Source organism: Acomys minous (genome assembly GCF_964271855.1).
Source record: "Acomys minous genome assembly, chromosome: 3".
In the NCBI taxonomy this organism is placed as follows: Eukaryota; Metazoa; Chordata; class Mammalia; order Rodentia; family Muridae; genus Acomys; species Acomys minous.
Genome location: NC_140485.1, coordinates 13,191,254 through 13,213,340, shown reverse-complemented (window position 1 = coordinate 13,213,340; position 22,087 = coordinate 13,191,254). Strand labels below are relative to the sequence as shown.

General features: G+C 43.7%; 1 protein-coding gene across 1 annotated transcript; it reads left to right on the top strand.

The window, feature by feature from the left end:
* Positions 1-8,648: 8,648 nt before the first annotated feature.
* On the top strand, positions 8,649-21,047 carry LAMP5 (lysosomal associated membrane protein family member 5). Its single transcript, XM_084776839.1, has 6 exons — positions 8,649-9,135; positions 9,654-9,826; positions 10,204-10,335; positions 10,465-10,570; positions 11,560-11,748; positions 20,070-21,047. The coding sequence occupies exons 1-6, from the start codon at positions 9,072-9,074 to the stop codon at positions 20,246-20,248; spliced, it is 843 nt and encodes a 280-aa protein (XP_084632965.1). The 5' UTR covers positions 8,649-9,071; the 3' UTR covers positions 20,249-21,047.
* The last annotated feature ends 1,040 nt before the right edge of the window (positions 21,048-22,087 follow it).

Below are 22,087 nucleotides of genomic sequence, written 5' to 3'. Positions count from 1 at the left end.
TCCTTTATAGCGGTCACCTAAGATTATTAGAAAACATCTACACTAAGACTCATAGTTGTGGTAACATTACAGGTATGAAATAACAAATAAAATAATTTTATGTTTCAGGGTCACTGCCACATCATGAGGAACTGTATTAAAGGGTCACAGCGTTAGGAAGATTAGTGACCACTGACCTGGAGTGATAGAGGCGGGTGCCTGATACCCTCATCTGTGTGGGGTTTGCTCACAGAATACACTCCCCCACACATACCCAAAGCTGAGAGACTGAGAACTGTAACCTCATAAACTAACATTTCTTCACCATATCATTTCTTCACAATATCCTTTGCAGTAGACACTATTATTGACTCTGTTTTACAAGCAAGACAACTGAAGCCCAGCAGGGTTAATAGCTCAAGGTCATACTGCTGTAACCAGAGTGAGTCATGTGTCAAGGGTGGTGGCCTTAAACATTGCATGCATTGTTTTGCATAGAATCTGCCCAATCTCTCAGCTAACAACCAAGGTCTAGTATTTCCATACTTAGCAGTTCCTGGCTTTCATGATAACCACGTGGGACATTTCAAACCACAATCCTGCCTAAGCATCACCAGCTGGAGCTCTCTCATTTAGTCAGTTCCACACGTTGGTCTTGGTGTGCGTAGAACCTCCCAGGACTTTCAAAACAACTCCCTCTTGCCAGATAAAGACAAGCCTGGGAGACACTTGGGCAAGCTGGCAAATTTGTCCAACTCAGTCTCAACTCAGGTTCTGTGAATGAAGCTAGGGCTTTTCCCACCTCAGGCATCCCCTGGATAGCATTTGGAAAGGCGGAATCTGAGGCAATCCTTCTAGCTGGGCCCTGCATTGCTGCAGCCTCTCGGGAAAGGTGATGTGGTCAGTCTCAGGACCAGGCTTTGAGCCTTGTTTCACCTAGATACCTGGAATCAGGTGAGGTCCTTGACCCTGAGCGAGTCACAGCTCTTTTGGTTGTGTTACCAGGGCTGGACAATTTATTCTGCTGTGTGTCCACCTGGGTTAGGGAGGATCCAGGCTAATGCCCCTGGCATCCTTCAAGCTCCATTTTAGAACAAATGCCTTGGATATAGGATAGCATCCTTGTATGATTAGAGCTGCAGAGACCTGGAAGAAGATTCTCCAAAGCTGAAACTCACACAGGCCGAACCCACAGAGTCCAGGAGACCAGCTGCCAGCCTAGTGCCGGGACATAATAAGCAGCCTTGTCCCTGTTACCTGGGCACAGCTTAGGACAAAGGGTAACCTTAAAGGGCCCACCCTTACTGCTGCTTGGACTCAACACAGGCTTCCCTGTTTGTCTTCCTTCCAATTAGGTGCTGTGGCCTATGCATGGTGGCACACATCTGGTCCCTTTCCTGTCTTGCCTAGGCTCCGGATGAACCACGTTCCCATCCTCCTCTGTGAGATGTAGACCGCATCTGAGTTCAGGGTCTTTGTTCTACTTTGATTTTGCTCATTTCACTCCGCCTCTGCCTCTTTCCCTGCTTCCAAAGAGCCAAGCCTCGCGCCTCTCGCCAGTCCCCAGGATGAGGGTGGGGGCGGGGGAGAACGAGCAGAGCCGATGCCTATGTGGAGGCTCAGTGCTGCTTTCCCTGGCAACATCTACTGCACTCAGCTTCCTTGCTAACAGACACAATGCGTGCCTTACCGGTACCAAGAGAACAGAAACCGACGCCTCGTTTTTGGGTTTTTATTTATTTATTTATTTTTGTTTTTTTTTATGGACTCGAGGTTTATCTTTAGATACGTATCTGTTCTCCCAGAGCAGCCCTGAGAATTCCTGCTATCAGCCCGCAGACTCAACCTCCCTATCCAGGTTCCGGCCCATCAAATTGGGAAATGAGGTGATCCATCAGCTGAGTCTCCTAGGAATGTCGTGCTGACTCGTAGCACCAGGCAGGAGGCATTGCCCCATCTGTGCGCTTGGGAAAAGTCAGCAGGGAATTGCAGGGCTTTAGCTGCCTCGGGGGCTCCGGACCTCTCTGTGACCTGCATTGGTGCGCTTAGTTGGCTGAGGTTTTCTTGGGGTTCAAGCACCCACAGACTAGGTTTCTCATGAGAAGTGTAAGCAGCAGGGAAAATTCGTGGGGAGCTCATTCTGGATTGGAGGGCTGAAGGAAACCTCAGATGCAGTTCTCCTGGGAGAGGCCTTGCGAGTCTCACAGTTTCATACAAGCTTGAGAAGCTGATAACTTTCTTTTAAATTAAGAAGAAAGAAAGAAGGAAAGAAAGAAAGAAAGAAAGACAGAAAGAAAGAAAGAAGAAAAAGAAAAAAATCAAACTAGCAGTAAACACATAGGGAAAACCAAAACCAAACGTGTTGTTTTCATAGCCATGTATACAAATTTATATGTAAAATTTCAAAGGTATATGGAGAATGACTCCTTGGCGAATATAACGTGAGAGCCTGGAGTTTTAATCTGCTACCTGCAGCAGAGAAGGGGAGAATCCGGATGGACAGGTGGGTCGGCAGGAACCTTTGCTACCAGGTCCTGCCATAGTATACAGGGAGACAAATCCGGAGGAGGACTGTGCAGAGACCTGCCCCTCTGAGTCCTTGGGGCTCTGCAGCCTCTGTCTGCGCTGGGGCGCTGCCTCTGAGCTGGAGACTTCAAAGGCAGGCCCCTGGTTTGTCCCCTGACGCGCTCCTTAAAGTGGAAGGCTGGATTTTTCTTCTCGTTGGCATGCCTTCCACTCCACCTCCTACTTGCAGATTTCGAGAAAAAGGAAGGGATGGAGCAGAACAAAACCTAACCTTGGGCCACCTGACTCTGAGCGCCCCCCTTACTCCCCCCCTTCCGCCCTCCCCCCCCCCCCCCGCGCCGCCGCAGGCCTCTCTACTTCTGCAGCCTTTGAGGGGGAAAAAGCATTGTCTGTTTTGAGAGCCTTGGAGCCAGGAGTGCTACAAAAATCCAAGCGCTGCGAGGATCTCAGAGTTAGAGTGCTTACTTGAAGCAGAGTGGCATTTGAGCCAGTTTCCTTGAGGTGAGACTCTGAGCTGGCGGTTTGGGGTGGGGAAGGGGAAGTGAAATCTTTGTAACTTGATCTCTTTCCCTCTTTAATACTTTAAGGCTTTCTCTGGCTCCAGCCTCCTGGCCCCAGGCAGAACTGAGGGGCTTGAGAGCAAGGAGCTAAAAGGGCCCCTTTCCCTATTCTCCCAGCTCTTAGTTTCGCAAGGCTTTCTGGGGCTGAAAGGATCGTAGTGAAGCCAACAGCACAGTGGTAGGAACCAAGGTCTTTCCTAGAACTTCATCTACTTAGGGTAAGAAATTCAGACTACAGGCAGATGTGTGTGTGTGTGTGTGTGTGTGTGTGTGTGTGTGTGTGTGTGTGTTGATATATCATATAGTATATATGATATAGTACCTGTATATACACAGTAATATATATGTGTGTGTGTATATATATATATATATATATATATATATATATATATATATATATATGATATGATATGGTACCGGTTTCTCTCTCCTTCAAAAGCTGTCAGGCCTAAATTTCACAGGGGGTCTACCTATAACATGCAGCTTCTAGCCCAAGTATCCTGAACCCTGGACCATACACTCCTAGCCTTCTGATGTTCCTAGGTAATTCCATAGGCCAGTCTATGGGTCCTGAGCAATGCATACTTGGTGTATGCCCCTACCATACTTAAAAAAAATTCTCAGCATTTTTTTACAAGAATTGCTTAATTTAATGTTCCCACTTAAAGTCATGGATATGAGTTATTATGTTCCAGCATCATTTCCTTGGAAAGGTTTGCTGATGGCTGGAGAGGTAAAACCATTCTTCCCAAATGTCTATGCTACCCAAAATAGTCACAAACCGCCTTTGTTTTCTGAGACTCTCATTTCTGACACCTTTCTAAAAGTATAGTCTTCCTCCGTTCAGCTTGTGTTATTGTTACTAGAACAGCTTGCAATATTTTCACAAAAACAGTCATAGAAAAGGCCTTGGACATGGAGTAGAGACTGACACAGCCTCCTAAAAGAGACTTGAAGCACACTACTAATCTCAGAAGTCAGGGAGCAAAGTATTTTAAACAATTCTTAGATTATTTAATCTTATTTTGGCCCATAGTGTAGTTATACCATGGAGAGACATTTTTTTCAAAGTTTTTTTTTTTAATTTGTTCACTTTACATCCTGATTGTAGCCCCACTTCCTTGTTGTCTCCTGATACCAGCTCCCTCCTTCAGACCCTCTCCCTCCCTCCCCTAGGCCTCAGAAAGGGGAGCCCTCCTCCCCTAACATCTGACCTCAGCCTATCAAGTCTCATCTGGACTGCTCTTCAGAAAGACATCTTAAAAGATGAAAACAACAGATGCCTGTGACTCTTGTTTTGACTTTACCCCCAAATTATCAATATTTCCCTTACTGCTAAGAAGCACTTAGGCTGTGCTCCATGGCTAAAGACCTCACACACTGGAAATGGTGGTATCTGAAGCCCCACCTAATTAACTAAGACCTAGCCAGAACACTTATTCAATGACTGGACAAAGATAGAAATTGCTTCTCTGCTTCAGTTTGCTACTAGAGTTTGCACACTCGTGTCTTTTCAACCCTCCATTGTGAAGCCACTTAAAAAGAAAGAATTCATATATGACATTTCTTTGGGGTTTGCTAGAAACACAGCCAACGAAAGGGCTATTATTCTGGTTATTTCTTTCTCTGATTACCCTCATTGTAAAAACAGCTCTTGTTGAAATAAATGAGTCAGGGACTGAAGAAATAATAAGATAAAGGCAATCACACCAAGCCCAGGATGGCTGGGTGCATCAGAAACCCAATCTCAATTTCCAGATTCTTCCTAAATACCACAGCACTTGACAGGACATGCACAAAATATTCTGATGAAAACCTGTATTTCTGTTGTTATCTCCAACTTTTTTTCTATTCTAGAAGGGATTTGAGATTATAATGGTTGATGTAATGACACAGTTGTTCTGTAATGAGCTAAACAAAGGAAAGGCTTGGATGAGAGTGTGTGAGAGAGTCTAGTGTCGTGCAGTTGAATTATCCTGTTCCTGTGCTTTATGTTGTGTCGCTGTGTGCACTTGGCTGGTATGGTGTTGGCGTTGCACAGCAGTGTCATTTTTACACTTCACATAAAGTGGATAGAAACCCCAATACCCAAATTTCAGCTGGAACAAAGCCCCACCCTTTCTTTGTGAAGCACATGAATATGATTTTCTAATAAGTAACATTTCATGATTTTTCAGTTTGTCTTGATTCTATGCAGAGAGAGATGTATCAACTTCAAAAGTTTGATTTTATTTGGAACAAGTTTTGTAGATGCCATTGTTTTATATGTGTGGGCTTAGCAACTGTCAGAGAAACAATACACAAGGCACCACATTTTCATATATAATCTTCCTTTCTCCCTCTCAAGCTGGAAGTTCAAGTTCTATATGAGGCACTTCTGTCATTTGTATAATAAAGTGGTCATCGGATGACACAAGAGTCACAAAACTAATGCAATGAATGAGTGCACAAGCTGGAGTGAGTCCATCAAGGGACCTGTAGAATATACTGGAAATCATGGCTGACATTTGGTGTTGGTCATCAGTAGCTGTGGTGAGAGTCAACACATCCCTCGGCTACACAAGTGCTCTCATCTACAGAATTTCTCCTACATTTTCAGACACCAGGTGTGAGAGATGGATCAGATCTATTCTGGAGGCCTTTGTTAGTATCTTTATTTATGTGTACAGATGTCTTGTCTGCATGAATGTCATGCACCACGTATATGCCATAGAATTCAGAAAATGATATCCTGTCCCTTGGGACTAGAGTCACAGTTGGTTGTGAGCTGCCATGTAGGTGCTGGGAATTGAACTGCATCTTCTAGAAGAGCAGACAACACTAATAACCACTAAGCTATCTTTCCAGCTCCACTTTCAATATCTCAAAGTATGATTTATTGCTAAATTTTCTTTCATTACTTTTATGATTGCTGTAAAGAGCTGAATACATCTTCTTCAAGATGATTAGACAGTTGTTAAATTAAATTTAGGTGGAAGGTTCAGATTTAATAATCCCAGTTTATATTTTAAATAAGAGTCACTGGAGATACGCGGAATGACTTAATAGATATTTATACATGTAAACCATGTTCTGTTTAAGATTAAAAGTGTGTGCAAACACACAAACACACACATTGTATTAATTGTTCATTGAAGATAATACTTCCAGGAAGAAAAAAAATTAATACTCCTCTCCCATTTTTCTTTTTCAACTTGCTAAAAATACTCTCTGGTTTCAACAAAGAATCATTTCTATCAGGAATGAAAAGAATTGGAAAGAAATAATTATCGAAGAACCATCATTGTACAAATCACGTAGAACAGTTAAAATCATTGGTCAAGACTATTTCCCATCTACTATCTTATAAAAAGAGGCTATCAAGAATGGCTTTAGATGCCGGGCATGGTGGCGCATGCCTTTAATCCCAGCACTTGGGAGGCAGAGGCAGGCAGATCGCTGTGAGTTCGAGACCAGCCTGGCCTACAAAGTGAGTCCAGGACAGCCAAGGCTACACAGAGAAACCATGTCTCGAAAAACTAAAAAGGACACAAAACAAAGAGTGGCTTTAGTTGATCTTTCAACAACTCATGAAGTGATTATACCTACAATGATGCACCATAAGAGAAACCACTATAATCTTTTCCAGGCAACTCTCCTGCTTTTATAATGCTATTTATTTATCTCCCTATATACAATACTTGGCACTCACCTAAAGTTTATGGATAGCTTCAATCTGTATTTAAGTTTAAATACTTTTAAATTCAGTGCCTCAATTGACCTAACCAGCCATCTCTTAAACCAGTGGTTTTCAACTTGTGGGTCACTACCCCTTTGAGGGTTGAACCCACCTTTCACAGGGGTCACCTAAGACCAACAGAAACCACAGATATTTACAGTACTAATCATAACAATAGCAAAATTACAGTTATAAAGTGTCAACAAAAAAACCTTCATGGTTGGGGCTTTCCATAACATGAATGGTATTAAAGGATTGCAGCATTAGGAGAGTTGAGAATTACTGCCTTAAATGTTACAATAGTAAATCCTGTGGAAAGTCACAAATGTGAATAATACATTCAAACTGTAATCTACCTTTTCTTTCCCTATTAAAGTAGTGGGAGGAGAGAGGGAGAAAAAGGGACAGAGAGACACACAGAGAGTCAGAGAGACAGACAGACAGAAACACACACACACACACACACACACACACACACACACACACACACACGATGAATGCCTCCTTGCTTTGTCAGTTTTACAGTATCATAGGAAAAATAAGTATTACATAATCATTGTTAACAAAGCAAATCTTTTATATATATGATAAGAACTGAAATCATGTTAATCATAATTTTGCCTCCATTTTGTGTATATAATAATTTATTTGTGATTGTTGTAAACTTTTGATGAAATACCAAAATGTAGAAATATACCAAAAGCTGTAACGCTGCAGTATTAATTCAAGTGTTATTTTATAATTTGAGTTGCTAGTGTTCTAATTTTTGATATAGGAATAAAAAATAAATGCAAGGAATTATATTGAAAGTTCAAAGCAAATGATATTTTAGAATATATCTATATTTAAATCGGCACTTTATACATGTCAAGAATGTGGATTATTGATATTTTTATGTTTCTGTCATTTAATAAAGATTTGTGATATCAGTCACAATGTGCTATGTTTTGGAGTCAGTGTATTACAGAAAGAGAAATAAATATGATCTCTATAAAGTTAAAATCTATTTTTCTATTGTAATTCTAACTGCCCATATGACATTTGAGAAGGTCATTAAATTTTTCAGTGGTTTCACCTTGGGCGAGGTATAACAATAACCTATATTTCCCCTTGCTCAGCTTCTAAAGTCATGGGGAGATTCAAACTGACAACATAGGTAAAAAGCTCTGCGGTTTGCCCTTCAGCACGACATTGTCTATGACATTACGTTTAAGGCGATTATTATTTATTGACCTAACACAATATCCTCTAATAAAAGAAATATTTGGACATCATTACAATCAATGAGGGCACCATGTCTCCTCCCAACAGAGGTACATTCTGATTTATAGAGCAAGAATTAAAAGAAAATCAGCGAGCTACCAAAATGCAAATACGGGAATTATCGAGCGATGTTTGCATTTCTGCTGTACTAGAAGCTTTAGAGTAATGCCCATGTGTTTTCATTACATAACTGTGGGTCTTCACTGACAGTATACTCCTAACATTTCTGTGCCAGGAGAGACCCCAGATAACCCTGTGTGCACATAAGCTTCAGGTTTATTCTCAATGCAACCCGTTTAACAGAGTGGTCACAACTGAATTCCCGAGGCTAGCTCAGGCCGCATGCACCCAGAGAGTGAGACTCACACGGGCCACTCGGTCCACAAGGATATGCTGCATTGCCTGGGTCCCCCTTTGAGGAGGTGTCCTTTTAACTTTAAACCCAGCAGCTCTTGAGGGGGTAGAGAAGATGTCTCTGAAAGCCGGAAACTGTTGCCATAGCATTTTCCTTCTCTGTTCCTGCCTACCCTCCTTTTCCAAAGCAAGAACAATTTGAGCTTTGTGGGTTTGTTTCAGAAGCAGGATCCGGGGCTTTTGGCGGGGTTATTTCTACACTACATACTGACTGTACCTGGTGGGAGGGTTTAGTAAGTCCGAGGGTGGCATTAAGTTTCTTCAGACAGACTCATCTTTGCAGATACCATTGCAGAACAGAAAACAGACCTGGGGAGAAATTTCCTCCCCCACATCACCCCAGTCCTATTGGCACTCTAGACAAGCCAAATTAAAAGTCCTGCAACACAACCTCGTTATTTCCAGCACTCTCGGCGTGGACAGCTACTGCATCCTGGCTGCTTCCTCTGCAGTGTGCCGCGGGAGAGCTACAGCACGCGACTGACCCGCGCGCTCGCTCCTCCCTGTTCGCCCCCACCGTCAGCTCACTCTACCGGCCACTTTGAGGGATTTCCTCCCGGGGTGGCCTTTGCAGCAGAAACACATCTGCCGGGTTCCTGGCAACTGCAAGCATGGATCTCCGAAGAAGAGCCCTTCTCAGCGGAGACAGACTTCGGATTCTCCTAATGCTCTTCCGTGAGTAGCATCTGGGGACCTGCAGAGAATCTAATTAGGTTTAAAACTGGTCTTCATGCTTTATGTTTATTTGGGGCTGGTGGTGGAAATGACCCATCCGTGCCAGAAAACTCCCGGAGAGCCACACACCTGTGTGCCTTTACCCAGACAGAGCGCTAGACAGACCGGACTCTTGGTGGTGGTGGTGGTGGTGGTGGTGGAGCACAGCACTGTCAAGAAAGATTTAGCTTTAACCATGTGCCCCCCCCCCCGCTCCTCCCCCCCGCAGAATTTTTTTCTAAAGCCCAGTCGTATCGCCAGTAAGGATTTAGTTTTATTTTAGATTCCTGTTTCATTATAAACCAGCGGCAGTGAATCTGAGTTTCTTTAGCTCTGGGCTAAAGAAACGGCTTACGGAGCACACAGCTTCCAGTGGGGGAACTTTGGACTTCAAAGCCTGCAGAGAACTGGCTCCAGTGTCCTAAAGCAGGCGGCTAGCTGAGCCCGAAAGCGATGGGATTCCTTTGCTTGTTCCGCAGATGCAATGGTTCAAACCGTGGCAGAACAAGAAGTGGAAAATCTTTCAGGCCTTTCCACGAACCCCGAAAAAGACATATTTGTGGTGCGGGAAAATGGAACGACGTGTCTTATGGCAGAGTTTGCAGCCAAATTTATTGTACCTTATGATGTGTGGGCCAGCAATTACGTGGATGTAAGGAATCTTTTTCCTTCCCAGCTTGCTCCCAGGGCTGCAGGGCCAAAGGGCACCCTCCCTCCAAGTCCTGCCAAGACCTCAGCCACCTGCCTCTTCCCCCCCAAACCCTTGCAGACTGTTCCCGAATGCTGCATGGGGGTTCCGGCTTGCAACGCCTTCTGCTCGCCCTGCCTGCTTTAAAAGTAAACCCCCTGTCTGCTCCCCTCTTGGAGGGATGTGCACGTTAAGAGTCTACCCGCATGTTCCTGGACCCCGGAGCGCGCGGCGGGCACAGGAGCGCCCAAACCTGCAACCTAGAGTTTGGACGCGCAGCCCTTCCCGATCCGCGCCAGGGCTCGGCACGCTGAGGGGGCACGGGGCGTCTGTGTTCCCAGCTGATCACAGAGCAGGCTGAGATCTCCTTGACCCGGGGAGCTGAGGTGAAGGGCCGCTGTGGCCACAACGAGTCGGAGCTGGAGGTGTTCTGGGTAGATCGCGCCTACACTCTCAAAATGGTCTTTGTAAAGGTAATTTGGTGCGGGTAGCACAGAGGAGAGGGATGGTGAAGTCCGCGTGGGTGCTCGCGGTAGTGGCCTCTGGGGTTGCCCATCTTAAATCAGTTGGAGCAGTTTACAGGAGCCTCCCCATCTTGACAGGAAAGTCACAACACTTCCAGAGGATCAGAGGCGACTTGGAGGCTGAGCAAAGTGCAGTTTGTCTATGATTCCTTGGAGAAGACCCACTTTAAAGGCGCAGTGAGTGGTAAGTAGTTGAGTGGGGCACAGGAACATATCCTGTCCTACGGTCTTGGAAAAGCAACTCTAGGATTTTTTGGTCTGAGGACAGGCAAGCCTGGGCCTCCTTGGTCTCCAGGGTCAAAGAGGTGAGAGAGCACTTCTCTGTCCTCAGGAAAGTCTGCATCAAGGACCCTTCAGACTCAAGCTGAAAGATATCGCTCTGAAAGGGGCACCAAATGAGTTTTGTTATTATTATTTTTTTCTGCATCACAGACTGATTTGCTCTCATGTCTTAGAAAGAAAACAGAACAGAACAAAACAGAACCAAAAACGCAAGAAGACACTGTGACAGGGTTGGGTAGGCTGCAGGAGCCCTCTATGCACACCTGTGTAGCACTCTGGGGCTTTAATAGCAACCACCTCAGGGCAGGTTTTGTCTCTCTCATCTTAATTCATTAGCTTTCCCTTCCCACCCCCAGCCAGCACTTCCACAAACATCCAAGCTAGAAGAACACCCACAATTGAAATAACAACGTGCCTATCTGCAAGCACTGTCAAAGAACAGAAATGCATTTAAAAGTATTTAAAAAAAAAAAAGCAAAATTCACTGTCTCCCTTGAAATGAGGCCTTCCATCACTTAGGCTCTGCTTTTCATTTTAGAAGAACAGCTGACTTGAGCCAGAAAAGGAGAAAAAATGGGATGGGAACCATGGAGACCCGTGTCACTGTTCCGTCTTTGGAATCACCGAGTGAGACCTTAGTCAAAGGGGTGGTGTTTTCAGGCTGCACACTTCTTCCAAAATGGAATCCCAATAAATGTCTAACGAGGACAGGCTCAGAGACAATGGGGGACTTGGCCCTTCGTCAGCACTCAGTGTCTTTCCTGGAGCTCCAGGCCTGGCACGGCAGGACCAATAGGAGGAATACATTCTGGACTGAGAGCAAAGAGCTCCGTGGGCTAGGAGCCCCGTGATGGTGCATCTATCCCAAGTGATGCTTTGCTTCTTCTGCAGCTGGGAAGCACACGGCCAACTCTCATCGCCTTGCTGCCTTGGTAACCCCAGCTGGGATGTCCTATGAATGTCAGGCTCAGCAGACCATTTCTCTGGCCTCCAGTGATCCTCAGAAAACGGTCACCATGATCCTGTCTGCTGTGCACATCCAACCCTTTGACATCATCTCTGACTTCGTCTTTAGTGAAGGTAGGTCAGGACGGTTGAAGGAAAGGGAAGGGGGCCCAGTTTTAAAGATGGGCTCCCAAGAGGGGTTTGCCTGCCGTTCCTTCTAGGCTAAAATGGCAGTTTTCACAAGATGTGGAGGTTATAAGGTGAACGTGTCAACTTTCTGCAGTACCTACCCACTCATTTCTTTATTCTCTCCTTCATTCCTAGGGGAGAAATTATTTAAAGGACTTTGATATTCTGCTTATTTCCCATAGGCAGATTCTAATTACTTTATTTGTACTTTCCACTGGGTTGAGGATTACTGAGTGAATACAATGAATTATTTAAATGTTCATAATATTGGAAGATCCCCAATATGAGTCACCTACCACATCTCCCAAGCTATTTCTCTTCTCCCAGTGAAGCTGGTGCTCAGTCTATAACCTACAAAAAACCCTCCACTACTCCTGGATAATTATCCCCAAAGTATCTGAGAGTTCAGATGGTAAATTTTCTTTGAGAGAAAGGCCAGATTCTTTTGTGCATCTCCGTTTCCCCTCTCTTCCTCCTTTTCTTCCTCCTCCTCTCTTCCTTTTCTTCCCTTCTCTGATCCCCACCCACTCTCTCCCTCTTGCTTTCCTTCTAGCTTTCTGTGGTGCTCTTGGATGGAAACCAGGCCCTCATCTAAATGCTTTTCCATTGCGCTACATTCTGAGTCGCTGACCAGTTATTCACCTTGGCGTTGGTTATTATTCATCTTGTCTTTATTAACATCTAACACAGTACTAGATCAATTCAGATGTCCATGTAACTGATGAAATAGGTGATATTCAATCAACAGAAACTTGCGTATATTTTAGGAGTGGGAACTAAAGTGTAGGGGTGAGGATCCCAAGGTTTTAACTCTTTACTTATAGGAGTATTTATAAAATGTAGCACCGTGTCTTTCTTTCACTGAAAATATGTATTTTTGAAAACATATTTGAATTACATGTAACATGACATATCATGGTTGTTGATGACCCAGAAAATCATTATGCCAATTCTGGGCCTTCTTTGCACAGGGCTGTGACCACAGGCACATTTAAGTTCTAGTGGTTTCTGCTATCTACCCATCACTTGCTACTGGCTGCCTCTCCTCTGTTTCCTACCACTTCTGGTGTTATGATTGCTGTTTTTGCTGGTCCTTGACCACCATACCACTCAAATCCATTCTGGATTATTTCTAGGTTGTTTTTAGTCATCTACTGATGAAGAAATCATGTGTGATATATATTTTAGCTTGTGTACAATGAACAAACAAGTACTGGATAAAGAATAGAATTACTTTATTAAAAAAAAATCGGTGAAATTCATCACACAGAGTTAGTTACATATTTTCTTTCCAAACAGTTTGTATCCATTTCAAGGTTGTAGGTGGGGGAGATTACTCATCACACATAGCGACTGTAGGCACATAATTTCCTAAATAGAGACAGAATAGGCATCGTCAAATTGCAGTCTTACCCAGGCATTTTAGGCGAGTAACTGCGACTACGTTCTCGCCTGTGTAGTGCCCCAGGCTCAGGCTTTAGTGCTCCTGGGAAAAGGCAGACCTCATTCAGAGTCATTCGCTGGATCTCGTGCCTTTGTGTGGAAGGTGTTCTTTTGTTCCTGGCTCCTCCTGTCTATGCTTTTAAAGCATCTGGCCACCACTGTCTTGGAAGAGATTGTTGTTTGCCGCTTAATGGACTTGGAAAGACTTCCTTTGGGTTGTCTTTTCAGGTGCCAGCACTGGGGCTCCCAAGGGCTTCTAGTGTGTCATGTGTGTCTATGTGGGTGTGAGTTCGCTGCACTTGCCAGAGGGGAGGATGTCTGGTTCTATGTCTACACAACCACTATAGCTCGTGTGTGTGTGTGTGTGTGTGTGTGTGTGTGTGTGTGTGTGTGTGTGTGTGTGTCCATTCATGTGTATGCATGTTTGAAGATGGCTAGGGGTTGCTGTGAAAAGTCCAGGTTTTACCTGACATTCTTCCCAGCTGCCTGCTTAGCGTACTATGCGAGATAAGCAAGGAAGGGTCAGTAAAATGGGTAAGTGGACAGTCACTGGGGCTGAGATCAGCCAGCGGAGGGCTGACATCGTTACCACACATTTTCCTTTAAGTGCACTGGCCTTTGTAAAAGAGCTGGTCACAATTTCAATGTACACGGGGGTGTTTGAATGGCAGTGAACACAGTTGGGACATTAATAAGCAAAGTCTGCTCATGCAGTCATGAGGTGGGGCCCCACATGCCAAGCTCCAGGTGATGCCACTGATTTAGAGAATCCTACGGAGGCCTTGAGGCCTTGAGGCAGAGGACAAGCATTGGTGGGTGGGGACTGGTTGGGGTAATAAGAGATGGGAAGCCCCTTATAGCTTAGCACCATCTAGAGAGAAAATCCTAATGAGAAGACACCATCCATCTGGAGAGGAAAGGGACGCTAGAGAGGACTGTGTGTCTAGGGATGCATCAGCCGCGTAGGAGCCGGGCCCTGCACAGCAGTGTAAGCCATGTGAGGGGATACAGGCAAATACTTCAGTTAAACCAGAAAAACTCTCATGACTTTCTAAACCAAAGCCAACCTTTCCTGCTATTTGAAAGCAGTGAGACCGATTTTCATCTGTTTGGGATGGTAGCTGACACACTGTGAGAGGTACTGATAATGTGGGCTACAAAATGGGATCAGCAATATGGGGAATTCATCAGCAATGATGATGTCCAAAACAAGTTTTGACAGATAAAGTCTCTTTTTTGTAATTAAAAAATTTTGGAATGGCAAATTAAGTAGTTTCTGGACTTATTGGAGTGCTGATGAAGTCCTGATGTTTAAGCAGTTCCCAAAGTATTTTCTGAAAGAATTGGACCTCATTATAGTTTAGTTATATATTTTACTGCTATTTATATATTTGATATAAATTATGTCCCACTCATTTCAATGTACTATAGTTTTGTTACTCAAATTCCTCAACCAATAACAATGATTAAATGAACAATTATGTGAAAGTCAGACCCCACTCTCCACTCAACTGTGGACAATTACCTTCTAAAACGGGATTGATCATGTATTCATTGAAATGACATTTCTGTTGGTCTGAAGTAATACTAATTACTATAAGTTTTATTTTAAAATTAACTGTAAGCAAGTAAAAACAAGAATGAGAGAAGTTTGGGGGTGCCTCTGTGTGACAGCCTTAGCAGAGGCTGCAATGGCTTGGGGCCCTTATAACTACAAGGTCCTTCCTTATCAATGGGCAACGGGTGAGGTTTTAAGGGCCATCTATACAAAGCAAGCAGGCTCTAAATGGCTAAACATTTGCCTACTTTGCTTGTTTTGAAAATAATTTCATTTGTAAAAATTTGGGTTTGGCACCAGCAGGCTTTTCAGCTAAAAAGTCTCAGCCTGCAGTGAAGAAATAAACAAATGAAGGAGAAAGGGGCATTTGGCTCATTTGTATACCAAACACACTTTGTGTAGTGCTGTCACCTGCTGTTCAAAGCAAGCCCCCACCCCACCCCACCCCACCCCCGCCGCTGTGGTGTTTCTCAGCTGGGGTTAATTAACTTGTCCTCCTGCAATTAATTCATAGTATAACCTCTTGAGGGTCTGGGGGATTTCTGGCTGACGGTGTAGGAGATTCTTCACTGGGAGGGAATGGATGAAAGGAAAACTTGGCATGTAATGGATGAAAGGAGAATTTGACATGTAATGTCAGAAAAACACAATAGAACATGAAGTTTGTCTCTAGTCTCCTTTATTAGAGACTCAAATTGATAGATACTTAAAACAGATCACAAGTAGACTGGGGAAACCAGCCAAAGAGAAGATACTTAGATTCCCGATGTACACAGGAATATTGGAGGTCCAGAGAACCGTGAATTGCTAAGCATTTACACTTTTTTTTTTTGCTTGTTTATTTATTTTCAATTTTCTGCGGTAGAAATTGATACCAGGGCATTGCGCTTACTAGACAAAGGCTCTAACCTTGAACTCTGCACCACTGACCCTCGGAGCAGTTTATTATTATTTTCCTAACCAATGGTCTCGGAGATGCTGCCTGTGGGGGCTAATGCTATATTGAAGATGACACCCTTCCCTTTCTCTATACCACAGCCCAGAAAGAAGGCCCGTGCAACATGCCTTGTCATAAGCACTTTGATGGTCTGCAGATTTCAGACCTTGTAGACATGTTATTCCCCAGTGTTGCCTTGCTATCAGGATAGGCAAAATGACAGAAATATTGCCTGTCAGTGCCTCCAGGGTAAGCAGCCAGAGGGAGGTGATTCCAGTGTACACTGCTGAGAACTGTATCGAAGGCTTCTCTGTGGAGCCTGGGCACAGGGCCATGTGATCAGTCATACTGTCCTATGATCCAGATCCTGTCCTCTGGGGCCAAGGTGTGGCATGCCTTAGAGTTGTCCCCCTAACGGGGCGAAGAAACTCTCGCATCTACTCACCAATGCCACCCCTTACTGACAGCTGCTTTAAGGACACCAATTCTCTGGAATTTATGACCTGCCTTGTAGTTAAAGCCCATTGGAATGTGTTGGTGTGGTGAAGGCCAAGGGGAGAACGGGTGGACCATATGCATGTCTGCTGTACTTAGGGATGGGTGCTATACTTATGCACTTTCCCTGCCATGGGAGAGTACACAGTCTAGTGAGAAATGGTGTATACAGCACACGCCGTGTTTCCAACACAAAGATTCAGGCAATGATCATTACTTTTATTATTATTCATATACCATTCATAAATCTTGATGAACCTGCCAGAGTTTCTCAATGAGCAAAGTGCACGGGGGCAGAAGCAACCTCCACACAATGTAAAAGAGGATCAAATCGTGTCTCTGGCAACACTGTCGAGACAACAGAGGGATTCCCAGCTACACAAAGGCAATCCTTCTATTTACCCAGGAACAGACTGGAAGTTAGGCAAGCCCCTGGCAGACAATTTTGGCATATCGCCTATCCTAGTAGTGCTCCACTGGGGCACAGGGAAGAGAATAATGTCCCCAGGGAGTGAATACATATCTAAAATGCAATACAACAAACAAAGGCCACACCCACCAATCAGCACCTGATCTGGGGCCCCACTGTTAAGTTGAGGGGAGTCTAGTTGGCTGTGCAGCTGGCATCAGATGGGCCCTGTAATTGTCTGAATTGGTGTTCACCTTCCCCTGCTTTGTGCCAAACACCTGGGCCTGTGTTTTGATGGATCTAAAGCCTAGTCTGGCCACAGTATCAGGGATCCCAAATCCTGAGAGGTGTACAGAGATGCAGGGTCCTAGGGCATGTGTAGACAGGTGCGATTTGGACTAAGCCAAGGGCAGCTCTTCTCCTTTGTGAGGAAGCTGGGGCCTTGGTTGCTCTGCACTCTGTGAGTTAATAATCAGATCACTGTACAGGATTTTAACTCAGCAACACACAGGATTTGTAGACAGTGAGTTTTTGATTGAGTGTGTGTGTGTGTGTAAAATTCAATGGGATCATTGTATCTGTTTAATTAACCTATGACTAGGAATCAGTGTATTTAACATTTCTTTTGGTTATAAATGAAGGTCATAAAAACTGTGCTTTTTGCAGTAGCTGTGACTTTTGTCACCGATAGAAACCAGTTTTTCTATTCAAAGGAGTCTATGCAAGGCTTGTAGAATAGCACTGATAGCTTTCAAAAATTTACAATCACAGCCAGCATGCATGTATCAATAAAGAAGTACACATGTTGCTGAATCTCAAATTAGTAAAAAACAAATAAACAAAAAATAAACAAAACAAAAAAGCAAAAACAAAACCAAAAAACTTTGATAGGCGAATTTCAATAGTCTCTGCAATCTTCCATCCATTTTATATTTTGTATTCATAAACAGTGTTCTGACTAGATGTCCAGAGTTTCATCAGACATGCATGGGTCATAAGCACCATTGCTCTAAGTGATAGAGGACTGAATAAACCATTATGTGTAAGCATTTTATCACTGAAACAAAGTACATGATCTCACTGAGTAGCACAGGCTCGCTCCACACTTGCTGCCTTTCTTTGCCTCCTAAGTGCTGGAATTAGAAGCCTCTGTGCTGCTCTCCCATGATGCTTTTTGGCACTTCTATCGCTTGATTTGGTCTCATCTTCCCCTTTCCTGTGACTATAGTTCAGGTTTTCCCTAAAATATCAAAAGGCAAATTTTGAGGAACCACCTTAGTATTCCTGCCCCTACCCTTTCCTCCCTCCCTCTCCTGCCCCGTCTCTCTGCCTCAGCTGTGCTGCAGTTACACCGTTGAGGCAGTCTGTCTGTTTCCAGTGGGGCTTACTCTAGCCCTGGGCACAGTACTTAGCTCCATGATGCCTCCATTGCTTCGTGTAGGAAAAAAAAAATACAATAATGCCATTTTTCTTGTGGAGCTGTGGCATTCGATTAGCGATAGCCTTTGTGTTTGAAACGGAATGTTACTTTAAGGATCATAGTCTAGGTGTGCCAGTGCACCTTTAATCCCAGGAGGTTAGAGCCGGATGATCATGAGTTCAAGGCCAGCCTTGACAGACAAAAATGAAACTGTCTTAAAAGAAAGGAAAAAAATAGGAACCAGGAAAGTGTTTAGAAGCGGTTTACTGGGGTGTAATTGCCCATTCGTTCTTAGTAGAGCGGGGTGACTCCCAGGGCCCAGGAGGCTTCCTTGTTCTTTGTTTATCCTGTGTGCAGTGAGAAGCCGATCACAGAGATTCTAGGAGAGGCTCAAATATGTAACGACTCAGTAAATGCTTGCTGGCTCGTCTAGACTTGAAGGCTCCATCCTTTGGAAAAGATATTAGAAATGGGAGTTTCTGTATGTAAGACTCAAAAATTTGGACGAAGGACCCGTAGTTATCTACAAGGTGTGACTATCAGAAGGGCCCTTCTAGAAGTCCCATTCCCTGCTTTCCTTCTCCCTCTCTCCCTCCCATCCTTCCTCCCTCCTTTCCTCCCTCCCTTCCCCCTCCTTCTCTTGTTCCCCTCCCTTTGTTCTCTGTAAGATTGGAATGAAAAAGATTTACATTATTTTGGATTTTAAGATAGTGAAAACATGACCCAGCTGAGAAGTATTGCTGCCATGTTCTATCTCAGTCTAAATGCCGGGTGCGTGGGTTGTTCAGATGCAAATATCCATCAAGGTGTACGTTATTTAATATTTGAATATGTTATTTGAATATGTTAAATGTCCAACTTTTAAGGTGTGCATGCATTTTAGATGTCATGTTTAAATACGCCATGTTTAAAGTGCAGGGAAGCTGGAGGACCAAAATCCAATGCATTTTTACATACACTTGGAACCCAGACATTGATAAAAGATGCAAACCATTGTCACCACATAGAAAGTTCTCTTGGTTCTTCTTCCTGTGTGTGAATGCTTTTCAGGTTCTAGGACCATGGCTTCATTTTACCTGTTCATGAGCTTCGAAAGTGGGATAATATAATCTGTACTATTTCGCATTTGACAATTTTTATTCAACATAAGGATTCTGAAATTCACTCACTTTCTAACTTGTAGCCATATTTCATTGTTGACTAATATTGCCCTTTATGAATATACTGCAGTTTATTCCATTTGAAGAGTTATGTTGGTTATTTCCAGATTTCACTATTCTCAGTAGTTTCTATGGATATTTTAACTTTAGTCTCATCATGGCCACATGTTTTCTTTGGGGGCGTGTGATATAGGGAGGGAACTGCTGGGTTCAAATGCAGCTGTGTATGTGTCTTCATAAGGAATCACCAGACTGTTTAACAGTTTAACCAGACAGTTCAGTGCCTTAACAGCTTAGCAGGTTTAACTTAACAGTTTTCAGCAGGTGTTGAGTTCCATGGGTCCAGTCAGCGCCAGCACTGGCGCTTTTCAGTCGTCTTGAACATTTTGTATTTATAAGTAATTCTGTGTATGCTGGATTTCAATTAAAAGTTTTAAATGTCAACAAAAAGTGTATAATTCCAAAACATCCAAGATTTGAATAAATTCTTCCGGTAAATTTAAAATTAAATGAGTTCTCTGTTTTTGTTTGTTTGTTTGTTTGGTTGGTTGTTTGGTTTTTGTTTTTTTGGTTTTTGTTTTTGTTTTGTTTTGTTTTGTTTTGTTTTTAATGGCTGCCAGGAATCTAGTAACTGAACATTGTCTTGCTAAACGGATACATGCTTGCTACATATTATGTAGAAACATTAAGGCTCACTGAGAAAGCCGACATGTCAATCTAAGAAAGCTTTCCCGAGATATTGTCTTCCCCTCCCCCCGTCTCTGCCCTGTTTTTGCTAGGAGGGCCTAGCATTCAGAATATTTTCACTAGCTGGAGCTAACTGCTTTTCTTCTTTCTCGTTTCAGAGCATAAATGCCCAGTGGATGAGCGAGAGCAGTTGGAAGAGACCTTGCCCTTGATCCTGGGCCTCATCTTGGGCCTTGTCATTGTGATAACACTTGTCATTTACCATATCCACCATAAAATGACTGCCAACCAAGTGCAGATCCCCAGGGACCGATCGCAGTATAAGCACATGGGCTAGGGACCATTAGGCGACAGCCTCTGGGTCCCGCTCCCCAACTGGATAGAGTAAAGAGAGGACAGCATACAGGAATTCACCTGCACACAGGACACACCAACATAGCTACACTCCAACAGGCCTGGGCACCTGAGGCTTGCCTGGCCTGTGTCCATGCTTAAACCCAGGGATGACAGGCAGGTCTTGGGGCTTGGGGAGTTTACCGGTGGCTGCTGTGTCCATGCTGGGGAGTATGTAAGGTGGGTGGGTGGGTAGGGTAAATACACAGCTTTTATGCTCATGGTGGCTTAGCTTTGGCTCTCCAACTCTTTAAGTCTACAGCACGTAGACTGGAAGATGTGGTCCTGACATTTAGAAGCTGGAAACACTTCCTTGGGAAGAACTCTTGCTAGGTCAGAAGAAACAGGGTGCTTCACTCCCTTGGCCTCAGCTGGCTTACTTACACGGTTTTCAGTGCAAACAAAACACAACCTCATGCTCCCTGCAGCAAGACCCCTGAAAGTGACCCATGCTTCTGGCTGGCATATTCTGCATGTCTAGTGATTGTTTTGGGGAATGTTTCACTGCTCTCTGCACCCAGTGACTTTGCAGCACAAGAATAATTCTAATGTCACTATGCACGGTTGTTTGGAATTCATAATGTGTGGGTCCTAGTGAGGGGACCTGAAGAATCAATCCATGTGGGTTTGCTTTTGAAAATGAATTAAAAAAGAAAAAAAAAAAGCACTGCACTCTGGCCTTTGGCTGCTTTTGTGAAATAAGAAAATAAAACTACAATGGGTTCTTTAGTAGCCAAAGAAGCCGGATGGATTAAAATTAGTGTTTCTCTTTTTATGCAAGAGGTAAAAGAAAGACAAGGCATGATGACATGAGGAGAATGTTGGTGTTTGTTTCTTTGTTTGTTTGTTTGTTTTAATAGCTGTCTTAGGAGTTCTATTGCTTTGAAGAAATACCCTGACCACTGTAACTCTTATAAAGGAAACCATTTAATTGGGGCTGGCTTGCAATTCAGAAGTTTAGTTCATTGTCATCATGGTGGCATACAGGAAGACATCTGTACTGGCAGGGAGCAGGAAAAATGTGACACTGGGTCTGGTTTGAACATTGGAAACCTCAAAGCCCAGCCCCGGTTACACCTCCAAATCTCACTCACTAAGCACTCAAATATATGAGGTTACGGGGAACAATTTATTCAAACCACCAGAATTGCCATGATAAACACTTAAATAAAACATTTTATAAAGAGGAAGGGTTTATTTTGGCTGAGACGTAAAAGGCTTCAGTTCTTGGTCACTATGGAACCACAGCAGCATAGTATGAACCTGGAAGAGAGGGTGTCTGCTCATCTTATATAGCTGGGAAGCAAAGGGAGAGTGTAGGCAGGGGTAAGAGGCTCTTTGATTTCTTTTTTATTTGTTTGTTTTTGTACATCAGCAATATTTTACCTTTATAAATAACTTTTTGTTGATTCTTTGTGAATTTCACATCATGCACCCTGATACTACTCATCTTTCTGCTCCTTCATATCCACCCTTGTAACACCCCCCCAAAGAAAACAAAAAATACCCTCAAAACAAAACAAAATCCCCTCTTGCCATGGAAACTGTGGTGTGTCACAGAGTGTACCCATTTGCTCGAACAGCTTTACTTGCAAGAATTCACTGCAAGGAGTTGTTGGTCTGGTTTGAGGCCTCTGGCTGCTACTACACTATCAAGACTGGATCCTCACTAGGACTCCTCTCAGATATCCTGTTGTTGCCTCATGTCAGGAAGATGCGCCCTGCGGTGTTGGATCAGCACTGGCCCCTTCATGCACTCCAGAAGTTCACAGATAAAATGGAT